Raw genomic sequence first — 16,641 nt, 5'->3', positions numbered from 1 at the left:
ATCCCGCCCTCCGGGTCCTCCATATATCCGTCGTTGTCACATCATCGACTAGCGAAGAACAGAAGTCGACGAAGAACTGATCGGGACCCCTCCATGTGTATATAACAGGACTTCAAATGCGACTTCCAACCCTCGTACTATGTCACGTCAACGGATCGGCCCGAGAAATCGGGGATCAAGGCCCGTCAAGACGGGAATGCAGCCCACTCCACGCCAACCTCGGAAGCGAAAGGGAGCGACACCCGCAGTAACTACGATCTCTCTGTCGTGTCAGTCAAACAGAGCCGCTGGCGTTGTGCATCATATCTAGGTAGCTTGTAGTACGTAGTAGTAGCAATAAGTAGTCTGTCCGATTGAACGCAGTTTCCGAGTTCGAACGCATGGTGACTCGTTCGATCTCTGGTTCGGCGATCGACAACCGTCCTGTGGTGGGAGCTTGGCCTGGTCCACGACTCCACCGTTCATCACTGGGCTCATGGACTCGGGAGTATATTTCGTACGAGGAGGACTTAGAAAGGCAAACATAGAATTATTCCGATGTACAGATAGATATAGCCTCATGCCAGCGGATTCAAAATTACTAGAACAGGACTAGAACATGGTAAAGCCATGAAGAAACCGAAGAACTCATTTTTCCGACCACACAACACCAAACCCCCAGATCCTATTACTATTAGTTTTATAGCATATCATTGGGTAACTCCCCTTCATAGGTGTGAATATCGTATTATTAGTGGCAGTCGACCCAGCCAATTACTCATAAATACGGATATTCATATATGTGTCCGTTATGCCATCCACCCATCCTTGTCGTCTGTGGTTGGCATTTAGACCTGAGCCATGCTTGGGCGTCCACGAGCAGGACCGGTACGAGGACGCAGATCGGCTCCGGCACGGCGCGCGGCGAATATGGAGAGAATCATCGAGGCCGTCCATGCCACCCATCCGAACCAAAGGAAGGCAGTAGACGCCTGAGCCTCACGGCACCGCTTCTCGGGGTTAGACGAGCCGTTCGTAATCTCGTTGTTGAGGGTATAGTTCTACAGTTGTTAGAAACCTTTTCACGGCGCAACTAGGAGGAGGAAAGAGGGAGAAGTACCTCGTTGCTACAGCTATGTGCCTCCAGCTTCGCCGAGAGGGCAATTGCGGCCGTAAGGAAGAAGATTGTGTTCAGGGTGTCAAAGACGATCGGGAAGACTGGGTGGACGGCCCAGTCTGATTTGAAGGAGGTCGGGATGAGGTAGAAAAGCGTGAACAGGGCGAAGGCCACGACGAACATGGTGTAGTTGATCGTTGCAGGGTTTCCGGAAAAGGCTTCGGAGATCACGTTGCCGATGAGGCCCATGACGATCACCGTGCAGGTGAACTGGGCTGTTAGCGATGAGCCTTCTCAAGGAAGTCTTATAGTGAGGACCAAGGTACTTACCTCCCACGCTCGGAGAGCGAGCTGAGCGACGCCCATTTTGTTTGATATTTTTCTTGTTTCGGAACTTGAAGATGCTGAGGGTATGCCAAAGATGGAGATGAGACCTGAGAGAGACGAGAGAAAGACTCGATCGGAGTGGTTTTAAGGGCGGAATGTTCGGATAGGAAAGAGGATGACGAGTGGGAGAACTGGCTGCGGCTCCTGTTTCACTACGTCATCGCATACAACTGCGCGAATCGTGAGATCACCAGTCGGAATCAACCCTCTTGGTCCCTCGCCCTTCTGCCTCAAGAACACGAGAGAAGAGGATGATCTACTTGTCGTTCTCCTTTAATACTCTCAAAATCGAAAAGTCCGTCGAAAGTTTTGGGAATCCTCATCCCTACCTTCAAACGCGACCAGGGTGGATGGTGGCTTGGGAAACGCAGGGGTGAAGCGATCTGCCTTGTCTGATGAGTCTTCATGCCGTCACAGATGCAACGCAAGGCCGAGACTGCCGCTGGATCCGCGATCGAACCCCGTCCGATAGCCATTGGGCCCCGTCATCCGTTCTTCGCTGGTGGAACGATCTTCCGGGGAGAGGTCGGTTCTTTGGATCCATGGATAAGGTCCAGATAAGCTCCGTTGGTCAATGAACTCTCATTTGCTGCCAGCAAAAGCTTGTAAGCTGATTCGTCCAGGGAATAGTCGTCGTTTGCCTGCATAAGGAGCTTCCAGCACATATACTTACATCAAGGATCTTGCGGCAGACAATTCTAGAGATGCGACAATAAATTTCTGTGCCTGTATACACTGGTGCAGGCCGCAGCCCTGCGCCAACCTGTTTGGTCCCAGGATTACAGAAGCCAAGGACAAAAATATGTGATATCCCCTTAAATTGGTCCATACATATAACACCAACATCCCCCGGAGCATACGATATCGCGCACAAGAAAGCTCTCAGGCTCATCACAGCTATCTGAATGCCGGCACCACCCATCGCAATGTGGTTTCAAAACTCTGCTCAATACCAAGCGTCGCATTGTCAACCACAGGCAATGCAGCCCACATTCAGTTACCGACCTGAGACGAAATGATTTGAATCATGTCTATTGATTTCTTGAGCACACTTGCTGAATGACCTACAGCTCTATTCCGCCTTCGCGTGTCAGTCTGGATTGATTGCCTTGACGAATCCCGATTGGCCGAAATGTGATTGGCTCGCTTGCTACACAACACCAGGCATTATGAAGGTTGACTCGGACGACCCCTCTTTGCAAACCGACCTAATATTGTGCGGTGCCGATGAACAGCCGAGTCAACTATTCGCTCAAAACCACTGATTGACTTATCTACGCTTCCAAAGCCCGCAACCTCACCACTTTCTCCACACGAAATATGGATGCCGACGCCGAAGCCCGGCTGAATGATGCCGTCGTCCAAGAATTCACAGCCGCCAGCTACCCCCCAGAGCATATCAAATCCGTTCTCGACAGACAAGCCCAGCTCAAACGGCAGGAATCCAAGGGCGTCAAATATTTTGAAAAGGAATTTGATGCATGGGATTCAAAGTACGGCGGCTATAGATATGACTTGTCTGAGAACCTGGGAGCCCCGAAAACGTGGATGAAGATCCACAGAAAGCACCTGCTCCCGGCAACGCTGGTGGCGTACGATCTGCCATGGGACTGGGATGAGGTACGTAACTTAATTCGATTCCATCCTCCGGCCACTCTGGTCTGTCGCTGGGCTACCGGATAACGGATAGAAAATCCAGAGCAGAAACTATATTCTCATCAAGCGATGGGTTTCTGATGAGTTCCGTGAAGAGCTTTTTTTGCATACACGGCGCTTAAAAGAAGAGAGGATGGCAGCGATGGCAGCGAGAGACGATGAGGCTTTAATAGTACGAAAGGTGGGACCATTAAGAAAGGCTCGGATTGTTAGATGAAAGCTACTTGTATTATTCCATGCCGCTAAATAGTTCCTAGAAGGCATTTTCATCGATTTTGTGAATCAATCCAGAACCCAGTTGGGACTGGCGAGCGAGTCACATGGCCCGCTCGCTGGGCTTCTCCAGAGCCGTAAACAATCCGCGCTCTCACTTCCCACAAACTGCGGAACCAATTTCTCGCCGCCCTTTCTCGTACCTTCAAAGAGCTCCGCGGGCTAGCGTTTGGGTTGGCGCAACCTTGGGACTGTCAGTCAGAGTATCTCTTCACTCGGAAGGGTTGACCCTTTTTCGTGGAGCGGCAATTTCCCACAGAGACGTGCGGCTGAAGGAGCCCCTCGCCATGGTGCAAACACTGCTTTCAATTGAAGCAACAAGCCAAGTAAAGTCCCCGTCGGGTGACCGTGCTCTTCTGGGTGTCAAAACACTCGATTGCAAACATGAGGCTCAAGAATCTGGGCAATTACAATGGCTGTGAGGCCCTTTGACCCCAAGATGCAGCCACAATCACTAACCGCAATCCACTCCAAGACACATGTCCCAAGAAATGGAATTCAGCGATTTTGCGGTATGTACACTGACTGCATGCAGCTATAACCGTATATATGTGGATTCTTACCTTGCATGACTGAGCCTCTCAGACCAGGGCATTGGAAGCGGCAGGATATCGGAAAGAGCAGGCTGCTGGCCTTCTAGAAACCATCGATGTTTTTCTATCTGACTATGAAAGATCTTGTTTTCAAGGCAAACGATTCCGGCAGGCAGCATCTATTTCATTCGGTCGTGGTCGGCCATTGGACGGCCGGGGGAAGAGTGAAATGCACCTCCTCGTGGTCCCCTATTTCTTACTGCAGAACACCCAAGAAAGGAACGGCTCTCATGGCTCTAAAGTCCATTTGGTTCAGGCCCTTGTCCAGTCGGCGTATCATCTCAACTCATCCATAGCCCGAGAGCACCAACAAGCCGTCCAGCGCTTGTACAAACACGTGTCTGAGACTATCCATGTTCCGGAGCTGTGGGTGCTGAGTATTGGCAAAAGTGTGGTACGCCCGCCGCGCACAATTTGACTCCGCTTATAACATACAGAGTTTATTGCAACCTGCTCTCCGACTCCTCTTTATGATGGTCAGCGTTCGTTGATTACTACTCGCATCATGGGGCGCCACTCCTTTCCCCCGACCATCCGCATCACCATGGATGCCGATTTCGTCTTTTACCTTGATAGTGAACAATGTTCTGTGTGGTTTGTAAGTTTCGAAGCCTATGCAACCTTTACAAGCGCGGAAATAATTGAAGAACCAAGGAATTTACATACCGGGTGCATTGCACTTTGAGCGCAGCGCTTGACCAAAGCATTGAATGGGGAAATTTAGAATACAGGCTTGAAAGCGACGGAAGCCTCATTAATGGGCGAATATGGCCCTCACTATTGCGCTCAATCCCTGGGGACAAGCCACTGCTTATCCTTGCAACTCCTGCAAAAGCTCCTCATCCCTCCGGAAGGTCACCATCTCTGATTCCGCTCGAAAGAACTGGTGGTACGAAGCCCTCCAAAGGTGAATCTGCGGACACTGTTAGCGCGAGCACCAAGGTACTCGATCCGAAAACCCTGGAAGAGTACAAAATACCCTACAAATTGGATTCTCCCAAGCCAGGAGTGAGTACGATTCTAATGTATTCTGTGGTGATAGCTTGGGATCTCTAACCGGAACTCTGTTTTCCAGGCAGAGATGACTATTACAGTTACGCGAGCTCTTACAGAACTTGATCGAAAAATACTATACGACCACACTCGCAGGCTGCATGCCATGGAGAACAACGAGGCCCCACCACGTAAGCGGATCAACGACATCATGGATCCCTACTACTGGCCGCCTGCCCACGTCGTGGATGCGGCAAAGCTGCAGGCCAAGAACGACGCTGCTCATTCATACAATTCCCAATCAGGCAATTATGGCCAACTGTCTGGGGAGGGTAAAGAGCCCTTCTCTCACTCGGGGCCCGACCCAGAAACGCAGCCCATATTCTTGTGGTCGATCAGGCAAGATACCAGGACCGGAAGTTCCGGTCATGGTCAGGTAACTCCAGACGAAAAGCCCACGTCGATGCAGTGGATGAAGGCGCTGGTAGCCTATATCCACTACGAGATTCTCTTCAATGCCGATGTTCGTTCAGCCAAGAATTACAACAATCTCCCACTCAAGACTAAGCAAGATGCGGAGAGGGAGCTTGCACGTATTCAGGAGGCATCCTCTCTGAATAACCACTGGGCATCTCTGATGTCATCGTTTATTGGTTCTGTGAATGTCTTTCTCGACCTTTTCATCGACCGGGATTACAATTGCACTGTAAGGGGAAAGATATGGGCTGCAGTATATACCATAATCCAGGTGCGATCCCTGACTTGACAGCCTGGAATGAGGATTGATGGCTAACCGCGTCTCGAAGACCCTCAGCCTTCCCTCTCGCTCCGCGGTGTTCTTATTTCAGTGTGAGATGATCTCTATCCCATTTCTCCGGATTGTAAAGGGGCTCAAAACTTTGCGCGACGGACTTTTTGGTGTTGACACTTTGTATATTACGCCTTCGATGGTGCAGATATTTTTCCAGATTATTCTGTTGCTCGCAGATTCATCGTCAGAGGCCTCGCGACTCTTGGAAGAGTTTCAAAGCAAACGAGACGATGATCAACTCGAAATCATAATGGAGGAATCCGACCAGCCACACGCTGCACAAACGCTGCTTCGACGCGGAACTAATAACTCTGAGAATGTTGAAGACGAAACATTATGGCAGAGAACTCTTAGAGAGGGGCCACCTACCGAAGATGACGGCGACGAGGTGACTGAGAAAGGATCCTACGACGAAGACCATTCTTCAACAGGCACCGAGTCACCGTCATCCGATGGGCCGGATTACGAACAAAGACAATTCTTTATCCACGTGAACCGGCACATAGATCAAGTGTTTGCATACATTGACCAGGCAAAGAATGAATGTAATGCAATGTTCAGATCGGAGGATAGCTATCCTACCTACAACGGGGTAGACCACGCGAAGATCATAGCTCTCATTCTGGAAACGACAATGCGTGGGCACTCGACCTGTCAGTCAATTCCCACATTGGATATCGAGGACATATATGTAACATATACGACTTCTCTGGTGAGTGCATTCGCTACCTTTCTAGGCCGACGCTTACCAACAATGCTTTAGCAACTCCAAGCCCGAAATAGACCAAGCAAAAATCTGTTGTTAGATCTTAATCTGCTTCGTGAGGAAGTCGATATTATTTTGACAAATATTAGCGGGCAGCTCGATGTGATCAATGTCCTCTATGTGGATGAAGACGACGGCGACTCTAGCCCAATTGCCACTATCCACGGCAGCAACACCCTAGCGTTCGAAGCGAGTTATTCCCCCACTCTCGACGGCGGCGTAGTCGTCAATAAGTCAACCCGAAAGCTCCTCCAGGATATACAGACAAGATTAGAAGAGCGGCGAGACGTTTTCGATGAGTTGAAAGACCGAATCACCAAATTAGAAAGCCAAGTATGTAACCCCGGCCAAATACGCAGTATTCCACTTGTACACTACTAACCAGCACGTTTCACTTCCCGTAGATAGTCCAGCGCGTCGACATTATTCAAGAAGACCACGGCAAAGCAATTCTCGTCTTCACCATCGTCTCGACTATCTTTCTCCCACTCTCGTTCGTCTCCAGCTATCTGGGTATGAATGCTTCTGATATCCGGGACATGGAACTATCTCAGGCATTGTTTTGGGAGATTGCCGCTCCGTTCACAGCCGTCGTGATCACCGCCGTTCTTGTCGCGGCATACAACGCCGGCCGTATTCTCGGTTGGCTGTCTCGAGGCGCGGCCGTCGTCTGATGGCATCAACGCTGGTCGGGGAGCTGTGTGTTGGGTAGTAAAGGCTAATTATAGGATGTAAGTTGGACAACCTGGGGGGCCTCGAAGGTGCGGTTTAGCGCCACCTGTGACCCCACCATTTTTTTTTTTTTTTGAGATAGCTTCATAGCTGGAACGAAGAAGACGCAGCCAACTGCCAATATGGCACCATTTCCCCTGGAGTCATTTTACAGCCGTTCTTCATCGGAATGCTGGCTGCAAGACGTTTGCTATACTTACGTAGGGATAAGGTTTGCTCCCGCCATCCCACCCACGGCGCTAAACCACCCGAGCGGCATGCTGCCGTCTGCCCCGGGCCACGATAAACTTAGCGAGTGGAGGCTCGCCAGCCAAGCAGAGACCCGACCCGCCGATCACACTATCAGACCCGGGAATTACAAGAGAAGAGCAAATTCTGTAAAACTCGATCCCAATGCTCTATCTATCATACACCATCTTACTGTCACGTTATTCATTGCACATGCCCTGCTATAACTTGGCGGTTAGACGCCAAAAAGCAAATCTCTAATCCATCATGGTATCTAAAAGCACTTTTCCGTTCCTAGTAAATGAACCCAATACCGGTACCCGTGGACGCCCTTTACGCTGGAAACGCTGATCCCACGGCTCTTGTTATTGGCTGGGGCCCGCTTCTGTCTCCTAACGGGGGGATGATTGGGTGGATTCCGGAGAGAGGGGGCGCGGGCCGGGGGAGGGAGAGCAGCATGGCGGAGCTGGATCTGGAGTTGGATGGTCCACTTGGATTCCCCTTGAGTCTGTGTCCATGTCAATATATCCCATCACCTATGACAGCAGGGAGGAGGGAGGCTGGGGTGAGGTTTCTGACAACACACCTTGAAAGGAGGACGTGAGTCGAGCGCCGCGGAAGGAATATGATACTGCGTTAGTTGGGGGAGGAATGAGGTTAGGTGCCGGCTCCGGGTTTTGAGTGGGCCGTTGGTCGGATAGAGGAATGTCGTTGGATAAAGGCCGGGGAACGCCGCCACTTTCCATTGTGTGGGCTGGATCTGGGGAGAGGAGTGGAACCATTAGATCCATGTAGACCACTAATATTACGTATCCCCCCAAAGGCATATTCACCTTGTCGAGCCTCAGTTGGCCTTCTTAGGACAACAACAGTCCAGACTCCAGCAATAGATGCTGGGACTGCAATAAGGATGGTGATAAACGCAAATGTGTCTGATACTGACCAAGTCATTATCGACTCTTGAGGTCTTTGCAGGAAATCCAGAGGAGAAGGGGAATGGGTATAATCACTTGGAAGTCCACACTGGCAGTGCGACCGACAGAGAGGAAAACTCGAAGTCTTGCTTTTCTCTCGCCATCCTTTTTATAAAGCCTTGGGGGTCTACTCTTGATGTTCTGTTCTCTGACTTCCGTGAGCCCATGTCTTAAATCAATGGAGGGCCGAATTCGGGTTGCGCCTTACCCTTTAAGGGTTGATTTCAGGTACAAGTTGTGACTTGACTTCAAGTTTGTCGGGCGTGGGGCTCAATGGACGAATAATGGGAAGAAATGAGCTTCAACCTAGGACTGCAGACAGAACTGAACAGCACTGCACAGCCTCGGCCAAACTCCAGCTTCGGTTGGACGTTGCTCGATCGAGGAAAGAGTGGTTGGGCCAGGGCCTGTGACTCGCTATTGGCTCGCTGCTCGCGCACAATGAAGGGAAAAGGGTCGAGGTCGTGGTCCTCCACTGACTTGCTGGTCTGAACCAAAGTGGCTGCTGAGTAAATTGCCGGGTGCCTTGATTAGTTCGTTGGGGCCCACAATAAAGTTGAGTCCCGAAGCGATTGGAAAGATCGCTTTGATTAGCTAGGCAAGAACGCTCCTAGGAGTATTCTTGGCTGTCTCGAGGCGCGGCTGCCGTATGATGCCGTCAACGCTGGTCGGGGAGCTGTGTGTTGGACAGAAGCCTTCTCTCTTGGGAAAAGAGTAGAGTCTCGGGAAATACAGAGAGCTAGTTCCGTAAGTCCAATCCGAACACTATATTATCTTCTACTCTGGTATCACCTTCATCGCATATGCCCTCTTCTATCATGATATCTAAATACACTACGCGCTCCCCGCCGGAGCCACTTCTCCCACAGCTCTTGTCACTTCCGAAACCCAGCTCTATCTCATGGTAATTGGATATATCCCAGAGAGCGAGGGCGCGAGCCTGGAAATGGAAACGGAGCTGGAGCTGGACGGTTCACTCGGATCCTCCATGAGTCTGAGTCTGTGCCAATATATCCTGTCAGCCATGAGAGCAAGGGCGAGGAGACCGGCGAGGTCTGAGAACATACAAAGGTGATAGTCGTACTCCCATGAGTCGACAGGCGTGTAGGGTAGATATGATTCCACGCTGCACGGGGTAAGATGGGCCAGAAGGGAAGAACTTGGAACTGGTTGTTGATGAAATAGAGCAATGTCGCTATTCTCCATGCTGTGGACTGGATCTAAGGGAGGGAAGGAGTGGAACCATTAGTTCCATGTAGACAGTACCACGATCACAGAACATCCGCATAGAATACAGACCTTGTCGGGTCCTAGTTCGCCGTCGCAGGATAACAAGAGTCCAGATTCCCGTGATGGATGCTGGGACTGCCATTATGAGGGCGATAAATTGAAGCGTGTCTGATAGCGACCAGGCCATTCTCGAGGTCTTTGCGGGGAATGCGGAGGATGGAGAGAAATTAGCCCTAGTACTAGGTGACTCTGGAGTACACTCCGTAGGTCCTCGCGGTAGTGCGAGGGAGGGAGAGAAAAACCCAGAGACTTGCTTTCCTCCAGGTCAGGATCATTCTCATCCTTTTTATAATGCGTGGTTTTGCCCTCAAGCATGTTACTCTATGACAGGATCGCCAGCCATCCACCTGTTTATCCTAGGGTGGATAAAAAAGGTGTCCAGGCGGACGACCGGTGATCCTGTCATAGAGTAACATGGCGGAAAACACCTTTCCTCGATACAAAGCAGCCTGGGACTTGCGCTTGCATGCAAAGGGGAATAGTTACGTACGGGCAATAATTACGTACGGGCAATAGTTACGCAATGGGCAATAGTTACGCACGGGGAATTCGTTACGCACGCCTGTCATCGATTGTGCCCAGTGACGGAGGAAGAACGAAAATATCAGGCCCTAATTGGCCACAGATGTTGAAACCCGCTGAAGTTGCCATAACAAATTTCAGTTTGGCCTTCAATCGAACAAGCCAAACATCCCTTGAGAGAGTTGTCCTCGCTTGTCAAATTATTTCGCAGGGGGAAGAAAGTCCCAAAAATACCACTCTAATCACCCTGTTTCCCGGCAGCAAGCCCATCATCGGACCCCTCAGGTATGGTGGTACTATTACAGGTATGATACATGGTGCTTTACTGTAGATCTTTCAAGTTGCAGCGGGGTTGCTCGGACTTCTCGCGGCGAACCAACGTCTCACCTCAGGCTGTATCTTGACAAGTTGTATCCCGCCACCCAACCCGAAAGATTGGAGCGACTCGGAGGTTGTCCGACAAGTACTACAAGGAGGATGGAAGTAATGGTACCTAGGTATTACAGGTATTTAAACAGTCAGGTTCCACAATCGATGCCATCAGAGGCTCCAGTGCGGTGAACCTTACAAGTCGTATACTGCCTGGATTCTCCTCCTTCGCCACAAACAGACCAAAACCTTCAGGAGATCTTTTGAGTGATTGATGTGCGCTGCGGCGAAGTCCAAAAGCTACTAGTGGTATTGTAATTACGATGAGTTGTCCAGACGAACAGCTATCGAGTCCTCGTGCGGTGAGACGTCCGAATCTTCAGCATTGCGTCTTGCACCGCCTCAAATCCCCATGTTAGGGAAATGAAGATCGAGAATGAAGCCGGTGCCAACGATAATACTGCGAATACGGGAGGCCGTCTGCTGGGGTTGTTCACTGTGGCTCTGAGACTCACTCCCAGACCCTGAGCCTACCCGAGTCAAAGCCCAACATGGGCCGATTAGGAAAGAACGCTTCAATGAGGTAGGCAAGAATGATATGCTAGGTATCGAAAGCACAGAACAAAGTTCACTGGGTATCTCCTCATCCTTTCATTATCCCACTGCACATTACATCGGACTAGTACCTTGTGGTTGACAACTCATAAGTTTGGTGCGCCGGCGCCTCAGTTACCGGCAGCTCATTCGCTGGCATCTCAGTCGGATACTGATACGCTGAACTCACCGGCTCCGGCGACTGCGGCGAAAATGGCTTTTGGGCGTAGTAGCCGGCATCGTGCGGCGCTGGGCCGGGAGGCGCATATTGGGACTTCTTGCGACGCATGTACCAGAATGCGGCGGCACCGACGATGCCGATGCCTGCGACGGGACCGACCACGGCGCCTGCGATCCAGCCCTGGCCGGAGGATCCGTCGCCGCTATCATTGTTGTCATTTTCATCTGAGGGGTCGTCCGTACGTGTGGGTCCCGTAGTTGAAGAGGCTGGGTGTTCAATTAGCCTGCATATACCCAGGGGTCTATGTGGGTTGCATACTGGTCGTGGTAGTGGTCGTTGTTGTGGCAGTGGTACTAGTTGGGGACGACATCTCACTGGGCCGCTCGCGATAAATAGTCCAGGCGCTCCAGTTCTGCCAGCAGCCAACACTAGACGCGGAGGGAAGGCCAGCCGGAGATGTCTCGAAGATGGTGAATGTCACGCAGGAAAACTCGGATCCACTAGTGCAGACGGAATGTCAGTCTCGTCGTGCATTGAGACGGTTTGCAGCCGCATTACCAGGCGTCAGTCCCGCCATTATCCCAGGTCAAGATGTTGTTCTGACACGCCGTGGGCAGAATGCACTGATCGGGGTCTGTCGTGCTGCATTCCCCCGCATAGTCACCAACCGTTACCCAGGGCATTGAAGCAGTGAGCCGTTCAGCTGCTTCGATTAGATGGACCGTAGAACGAGTAGAGGGAGGAGTACTGACTGGACGATGCGCCGAGATACCATCCCATGAGGGAGCCAGGAGTGGGAGTGGGAGTGGGAGTTTGCTCCTGGGCAAGGCTGACAGTCCGGGGGCTCGCGAGGAGCGCGAGGAGTGTGAGGGAGAGGTGTTGCATTGGTGTCCGCATGGTTGATATAGGTTGCGACGAGGGCATCAGCTCCTCTTCAAGTGCGTCGTGCAACAGCAAAGTGAGTGAAATCTGGGGTGGAAGCGAGGAAGGAAAGGGGTTGGTGTTGGCGTCTCTTTTGCTTGCACACAGCCTCAACTCCCAACACAATCTCGAGCCGGCCTTCTCCACCAGCCAGTCGTCAATCCAGGACAATCATTGCAGAGATGGGCATAGCAGGAGTTCTGGTGAGGCTCTTCCGGCCTATCAGAGGGGCTTCTTTCTGTTATGAAGCTCCAAGGCTCCGAGGGGCCGGTCCGTTTCCAAGTTGTGCCTGCCGAGGCGAAACCAAGGCGTCATTCTCAGCTCATTCTGGGACCACCTCGTTTTGATGGAATCTGGGTGTCATTCTTCAGATAACTTCGATAATTGCGGAAACGATTGCAGCTCGGCACGTTGGAGTGTTCAGTTTGTTGGCTGGCGCTCCGTCCAAGACATCAATTCAGTCTGTTGCTGCGGCCGGAGGAATTTTCGTGGACTCAACCTCGTATCTCCATCCCATCAGTGGCCCACTCTCTGCCACCCGCCGGAATGTTGTCTCCATTGGCGCATTAATGAAGCCCACGCCCCATCCAAGAAGTGCCAATTTCGATCCACTCTCGAGACTCTTCAACAAAAGAGGGGCCGACCATGAGAATCACAGCGCTGCGATTCTCGAACTTCATGCGTCATGAAGATGCACTCGCGCCAAATATCTGAACCTCAGACAAGCCAACGTTCAGAGTCGATGGACTTACCGCCGTCACCACCACAGTCACGTTGCGAACCACCCTATCCTCCACATCAAGACTCTTTCCTGTCCCATAATTGTCCAATTCACCAAATTCGATTCTGCTTCCATCATCGAATTCCACCGTACCTCCAGTGATCTGGTCATCCAGATTCGGGCGATCATACAGAACAATTCTCGACACCAACTGCGGGCTCTCCCAGCTGAGACTCAGCCAGCTCCCCGACTGACCACCAGCAGTCGCCCATTCGTTGGTATGATCTGCTGGAAATCCCCCAGTTCTTGCGTCAATTACTTTTTCTGGCGTCTGTCTGGAGCCAACATTTGCAGATGAAGCTGTTACTCTCGCCTTGAGCGCGATGTTCTCGGGATGCCGCACGGTGGTCACCACCACAACGGCAGGAGAGCTGCTCGTCTTTCCGTTCCTCACGACAAGCTCGAAAACGAGGGTACCCGGCTCATCGGGTGTCGTGAAGAAAGGACGACTAGTTTCAGAATTAACCAAGTCCACGGGCAGCCCGCCAACTTGTGTCCATTCGTACGCCAGAGTCATGTTGTTCGGGTCCAAACTCTGCGTTCCGTCGAGGGTAACGATAGATTTCAACCCAGCAACCTGCGCTGAGCCGGCATTTGAAACAGGGCCACCGTCAAGCCTGTATTCGCATCCGAGCCACCAAGAATAATACTCGTTACTCTGACAAGCAAGACCACTGTTGCAAACGTTGGGGTCGCTCCTCGCGTACGCATAGAATGCGAGTTGTTTCTCCAGCAGATCAGCACCGAAGACATTGGCCGTCTTGTTGATGGCCGGATAGCCCATGTACCCAGTGAGAACGGGGCTATTTTCATACGCCTCCAGAGCGGCCTTGGCAAAGAACGCCGTCGAGTGATGATCGCTGTGGTCCCCATCTCCGTACGAATGAATAAAGTCCAATGTATTCAGCCGCTCCGGTCTAAACCCAGCGATCAGGTGGCCGAGGGCATTGACAAGCTCGTCTCTCGTATACGAACCGGACCCGCTAACGGTGTGAATACTGGATACACCTCCCTCCCATAGCTTCCGGAGACTTTCACTCCCTGTGACCTCGAATCCTTGACCCTGGAGATTCCCATCGGGGAGGCGCAGAAAGACGAGCGAGATATTTGGGTTCTGGTTTAATGTAAACAATGGAGCTTCGTGTCCTGGGATGCCCGCGTCTTCTGCGCTCCAGGAATCCGGTGCGTCGCTCATGAGCGCGTATGCTGCCTGGGAACCCTTTTCGCGGTCTTGCCAATAGCTAGAGCCTCGCCCTGAGTCTCCGGCTGTGATGAAGACTGTGCGGACCGCATGACCGGTTTGGATATTGTGAAGGAGGTCGGGAGAGAGGAAGAGTAGGTCATCGTCCTGGTGCGGAACTATGTTGAGGATTTGGCCTGGAGATGGTGTAGCGTGTAGAGAAAGTAAAGCGCTCAATATCGTACGAAGTTTCATCTTGAAGATCCTATATTTCGCTGAGCTCAATATTTACAGAAGACACCTGGAGCGAGCAGGTGTATTTATATCATTGCTCCATAGATTCCATCATCCTGTACGCTGTGTCTCAGCCCTTGCGACGAAGTGCAGATACCTACGCTTTACGGCTTCATTCCGGCCACCAACTCCATAGCTAAATGATCACCGGAGACATTATTTGCTTCCTCCTCACAAGTCACAATTCTCATCCACTCACACTCTGGAGTAAGGCCCCCGACTGTGTCTCGGACGCCTGATTCTTGCGAGCTGCCCCGGCAGCACCGGGTTCGCGGGATGTAAATATGATTGCTGAATCGGAGATAAGCATGCAACGTTCGGCTGGATCATGAAAGCCTCACGAATGTGTTGGCTGTCAGAGGAACGACCGAGGCTTTTAGAGGCCATTCTTGAGCCTCAAGAGTTAGCAGGAGTATGCTGAAGAATGTTAAAGCCACGAGGAGGGTTCGAGTAGCTTAGTCTCTCCAGAGTTGTGGTGTCGATGAAGCGCATTGTTTACACCAGGGAGCTCTGGACGTATTGACAGTAGGACGGTACAAATTGGATTATTGAATATCATTGCCATATCGTATCAATGTCGGATGAAAATTATGCATTCCCCTCAAGCGACAGCCAGGGCAGGGAAGTGGTCTTGCAGCGGGGCAGGCATCGGGTGCTGTAACGCTCGTGCCGCCCGTGCTAAAGAATTTGCCCTCATCTCCACCAACACCCTCGTTTCGACTCTCTCAGCCCGTTCCCACTTCACAACCTACACAATGGCAATCAAGTAAGACTTGAGTACTGCAAGTCTCCTCCGGATATGCGCTGATCCCACACTCCTCCTCCAGCTACCTGATTCTGCTCTCCCGGCAGGGCAAAGTGGTCCGTCGTCACCCACCCGACTCTGCGATCTGGCCGCAAAGCTTCTTGAAGAAGCTCCAACCCCCCTGCTGACTTGGAATTCTGCACATACAGCGCCTCGCGAAATGGTTCACGACCCTGTTGCCCAAGGATAAGGCCAAGATAATCAAGGATGTGACCCAGCTCGTCTTGTCCCGTCGCACGCGGATGTGCAATTTCCTCGAATACAAAGGTAATGCCCCCCGCATTTGCTCAACAGGAGTGACTCACTCACTAACTCCGCGTCATTGCATTTTTTTTCTGGTAGACACCAAAGTCGTTTACCGCCGATATGCCTCGCTCTTCTTCATCGCTGGATGCGCATCGACCGATAATGAGCTCATCACCCTCGAGATCGTGCACCGATATGTCGAGCAGATGGATAAGTACTACGGCAACGTGTGCGAGCTGGATATCATCTACAACTTTCAGAAGGCGTACTTCATTCTAGACGAGTTGCTATTGGCGGGCGAAATGCAGGAGAGCAGCAAGAAGAATGTGCTCCGGTGTATCAGTCAACAGGATAGTCTGGAGGATATGGAGGTGAGTTGCAGATTTCTTTTTTTTTATTCTGAACACCGACATGGCGGAGGCAGTCTTTCGACGAGGATATGGAGGTCTGAGGCTTCGATACCACTACCACTGCATTATTGAACGGCCGTTCTTGTCGGTCCTCGAATTGGCTTGCTTATCCCTTCCTACTCGCCTGCATCCCCTTCTTTAGTCATTCCTTCGCACTCCAGAGGGGATATTGTCCCTCTGCCGATACCCAGTTTCGTTCGATGGCTCGGTTCGCAGCGACTTGTTTCCGATTCCCATCCAGCACTCCTTAGTTACTGCCTTACGGTGCTAACGTCTCTTCACCTCAGGTTGAGGAAGATGTGGTTACGAAGATCATGTAGAAGCGTCGTTATTCGACGACCGTTTCTTTCTCCTACTGATTTGCTTTACGGGCTTGCAAGGACATTCTTATTGGCGTTTGGACGTATATAGGCGTTGATTTTCGCTACTACCACCCCGAGTGACTAATAATACTACGTTGACTTGATTCAGGATACCAAGGAACTCCTCGGCAACCTCTCCAAGCAGGGCCTCCTATGAAGCCAAACTTTCGGCTCTCG

General features: G+C 51.4%; 7 protein-coding genes across 7 annotated transcripts; 3 read left to right on the top strand and 4 right to left on the bottom strand.

The window, feature by feature from the left end:
• Positions 1-509: 509 nt before the first annotated feature.
• Positions 510-2,198, bottom strand: BJX67DRAFT_351226 (MARVEL domain-containing protein). The gene is made up of 4 exons (XM_071028890.1): positions 2,114-2,198; positions 1,427-2,053; positions 1,100-1,366; positions 510-1,040 (listed from the first exon to the last, which is right to left on the bottom strand). The coding sequence occupies exons 2-4, from the start codon at positions 1,460-1,462 to the stop codon at positions 828-830; spliced, it is 516 nt and encodes a 171-aa protein (XP_070887142.1). The 5' UTR covers positions 1,463-2,053; positions 2,114-2,198; the 3' UTR covers positions 510-827.
• BJX67DRAFT_62790 (uncharacterized protein) lies at positions 1,908-2,604 on the bottom strand. Its single transcript, XM_071035261.1, has one exon. The coding sequence runs from the start codon at positions 2,403-2,405 to the stop codon at positions 2,055-2,057; it is 351 nt and encodes a 116-aa protein (XP_070887141.1). The 5' UTR covers positions 2,406-2,604; the 3' UTR covers positions 1,908-2,054.
• Positions 2,605-2,707: 103 nt separating this feature from the next.
• On the top strand, positions 2,708-3,340 carry BJX67DRAFT_62855 (uncharacterized protein). Its single transcript, XM_071035262.1, has 2 exons — positions 2,708-3,107; positions 3,174-3,340. The coding sequence occupies exons 1-2, from the start codon at positions 2,804-2,806 to the stop codon at positions 3,218-3,220; spliced, it is 351 nt and encodes a 116-aa protein (XP_070887140.1). The 5' UTR covers positions 2,708-2,803; the 3' UTR covers positions 3,221-3,340.
• A 186-nt stretch (positions 3,341-3,526) lies between these two features.
• BJX67DRAFT_351219 (uncharacterized protein) lies at positions 3,527-7,435 on the top strand. The gene is made up of 9 exons (XM_071028889.1): positions 3,527-3,830; positions 3,888-3,924; positions 3,998-4,394; positions 4,443-4,603; positions 4,660-5,013; positions 5,081-5,746; positions 5,805-6,521; positions 6,573-6,908; positions 6,980-7,435. The coding sequence occupies exons 1-9, from the start codon at positions 3,700-3,702 to the stop codon at positions 7,247-7,249; spliced, it is 3,069 nt and encodes a 1,022-aa protein (XP_070887139.1). The 5' UTR covers positions 3,527-3,699; the 3' UTR covers positions 7,250-7,435.
• A 3,934-nt stretch (positions 7,436-11,369) lies between these two features.
• On the bottom strand, positions 11,370-12,362 carry BJX67DRAFT_380359 (EGFR-like transmembrane domain-containing protein; the record flags this gene model as incomplete). Its single annotated transcript, XM_071032778.1, has 4 exons — positions 11,370-11,731; positions 11,784-11,965; positions 12,024-12,168; positions 12,218-12,362. 4 exons carry the CDS (start codon positions 12,360-12,362, stop codon positions 11,370-11,372), a joined length of 834 nt encoding a protein of 277 aa, XP_070887138.1.
• A 707-nt stretch (positions 12,363-13,069) lies between these two features.
• On the bottom strand, positions 13,070-14,602 carry BJX67DRAFT_380358 (uncharacterized protein; the record flags this gene model as incomplete). Its single annotated transcript, XM_071032777.1, has 1 exon — positions 13,070-14,602. The coding sequence occupies one exon, from the start codon at positions 14,600-14,602 to the stop codon at positions 13,070-13,072; it is 1,533 nt and encodes a 510-aa protein (XP_070887137.1).
• A 736-nt stretch (positions 14,603-15,338) lies between these two features.
• BJX67DRAFT_62692 (AP-1 complex subunit sigma) lies at positions 15,339-16,352 on the top strand. Its single transcript, XM_071035260.1, has 4 exons — positions 15,339-15,407; positions 15,469-15,502; positions 15,596-15,713; positions 15,789-16,352. Exons 1-4 carry the CDS (start codon positions 15,397-15,399, stop codon positions 16,172-16,174), a joined length of 549 nt encoding a protein of 182 aa, XP_070887136.1. The 5' UTR covers positions 15,339-15,396; the 3' UTR covers positions 16,175-16,352.
• The last annotated feature ends 289 nt before the right edge of the window (positions 16,353-16,641 follow it).

This window comes from Aspergillus lucknowensis, assembly GCF_044049455.1.
Source record: "Aspergillus lucknowensis strain CBS 449.75 chromosome Unknown BJX67scaffold_15, whole genome shotgun sequence".
Taxonomy (NCBI): Eukaryota; Fungi; Ascomycota; class Eurotiomycetes; order Eurotiales; family Aspergillaceae; genus Aspergillus; species Aspergillus lucknowensis.
The sequence above is the reverse complement of the archived record's forward strand: the minus strand, read 5'-3'. Positions and strand labels throughout refer to the sequence as shown.

Coding starts and splice junctions, on each gene's coding strand:
- BJX67DRAFT_351226 (XM_071028890.1), bottom strand. CDS start 1,462: ATGGGCGTCGCTCAGCTCGCTCTCCGAGCGTGGGAG. Junction 1,367..1,426: donor TCGCTCTCCGAGCGTGGGAG/GTAAGTACCTTG, acceptor CTAACAGCCCAG/TTCACCTGCACGGTGATCGT. Junction 1,041..1,099: donor CACATAGCTGTAGCAACGAG/GTACTTCTCCCT, acceptor TAACAACTGTAG/AACTATACCCTCAACAACGA.
- BJX67DRAFT_62790 (XM_071035261.1), bottom strand. CDS start 2,405: ATGGGTGGTGCCGGCATTCAGATAGCTGTGATGAGCCTGAGAGCTTTC.
- BJX67DRAFT_62855 (XM_071035262.1), top strand. CDS start 2,804: ATGGATGCCGACGCCGAAGCCCGGCTGAATGATGCCGTCGTCCAAGAA. Junction 3,108..3,173: donor ATGGGACTGGGATGAGGTAC/GTAACTTAATTC, acceptor GATAACGGATAG/AAAATCCAGAGCAGAAACTA.
- BJX67DRAFT_351219 (XM_071028889.1), top strand. CDS start 3,700: ATGGTGCAAACACTGCTTTCAATTGAAGCAACAAGCCAAGTAAAGTCC. Junction 3,831..3,887: donor TCTGGGCAATTACAATGGCT/GTGAGGCCCTTT, acceptor ATCCACTCCAAG/ACACATGTCCCAAGAAATGG. Junction 4,395..4,442: donor GGTGCTGAGTATTGGCAAAA/GTGTGGTACGCC, acceptor TATAACATACAG/AGTTTATTGCAACCTGCTCT.
- BJX67DRAFT_62692 (XM_071035260.1), top strand. Junction 15,503..15,595: donor TCTCCCGGCAGGGCAAAGTG/GTCCGTCGTCAC, acceptor CTGCACATACAG/CGCCTCGCGAAATGGTTCAC. Junction 15,714..15,788: donor CAATTTCCTCGAATACAAAG/GTAATGCCCCCC, acceptor TTTTTCTGGTAG/ACACCAAAGTCGTTTACCGC.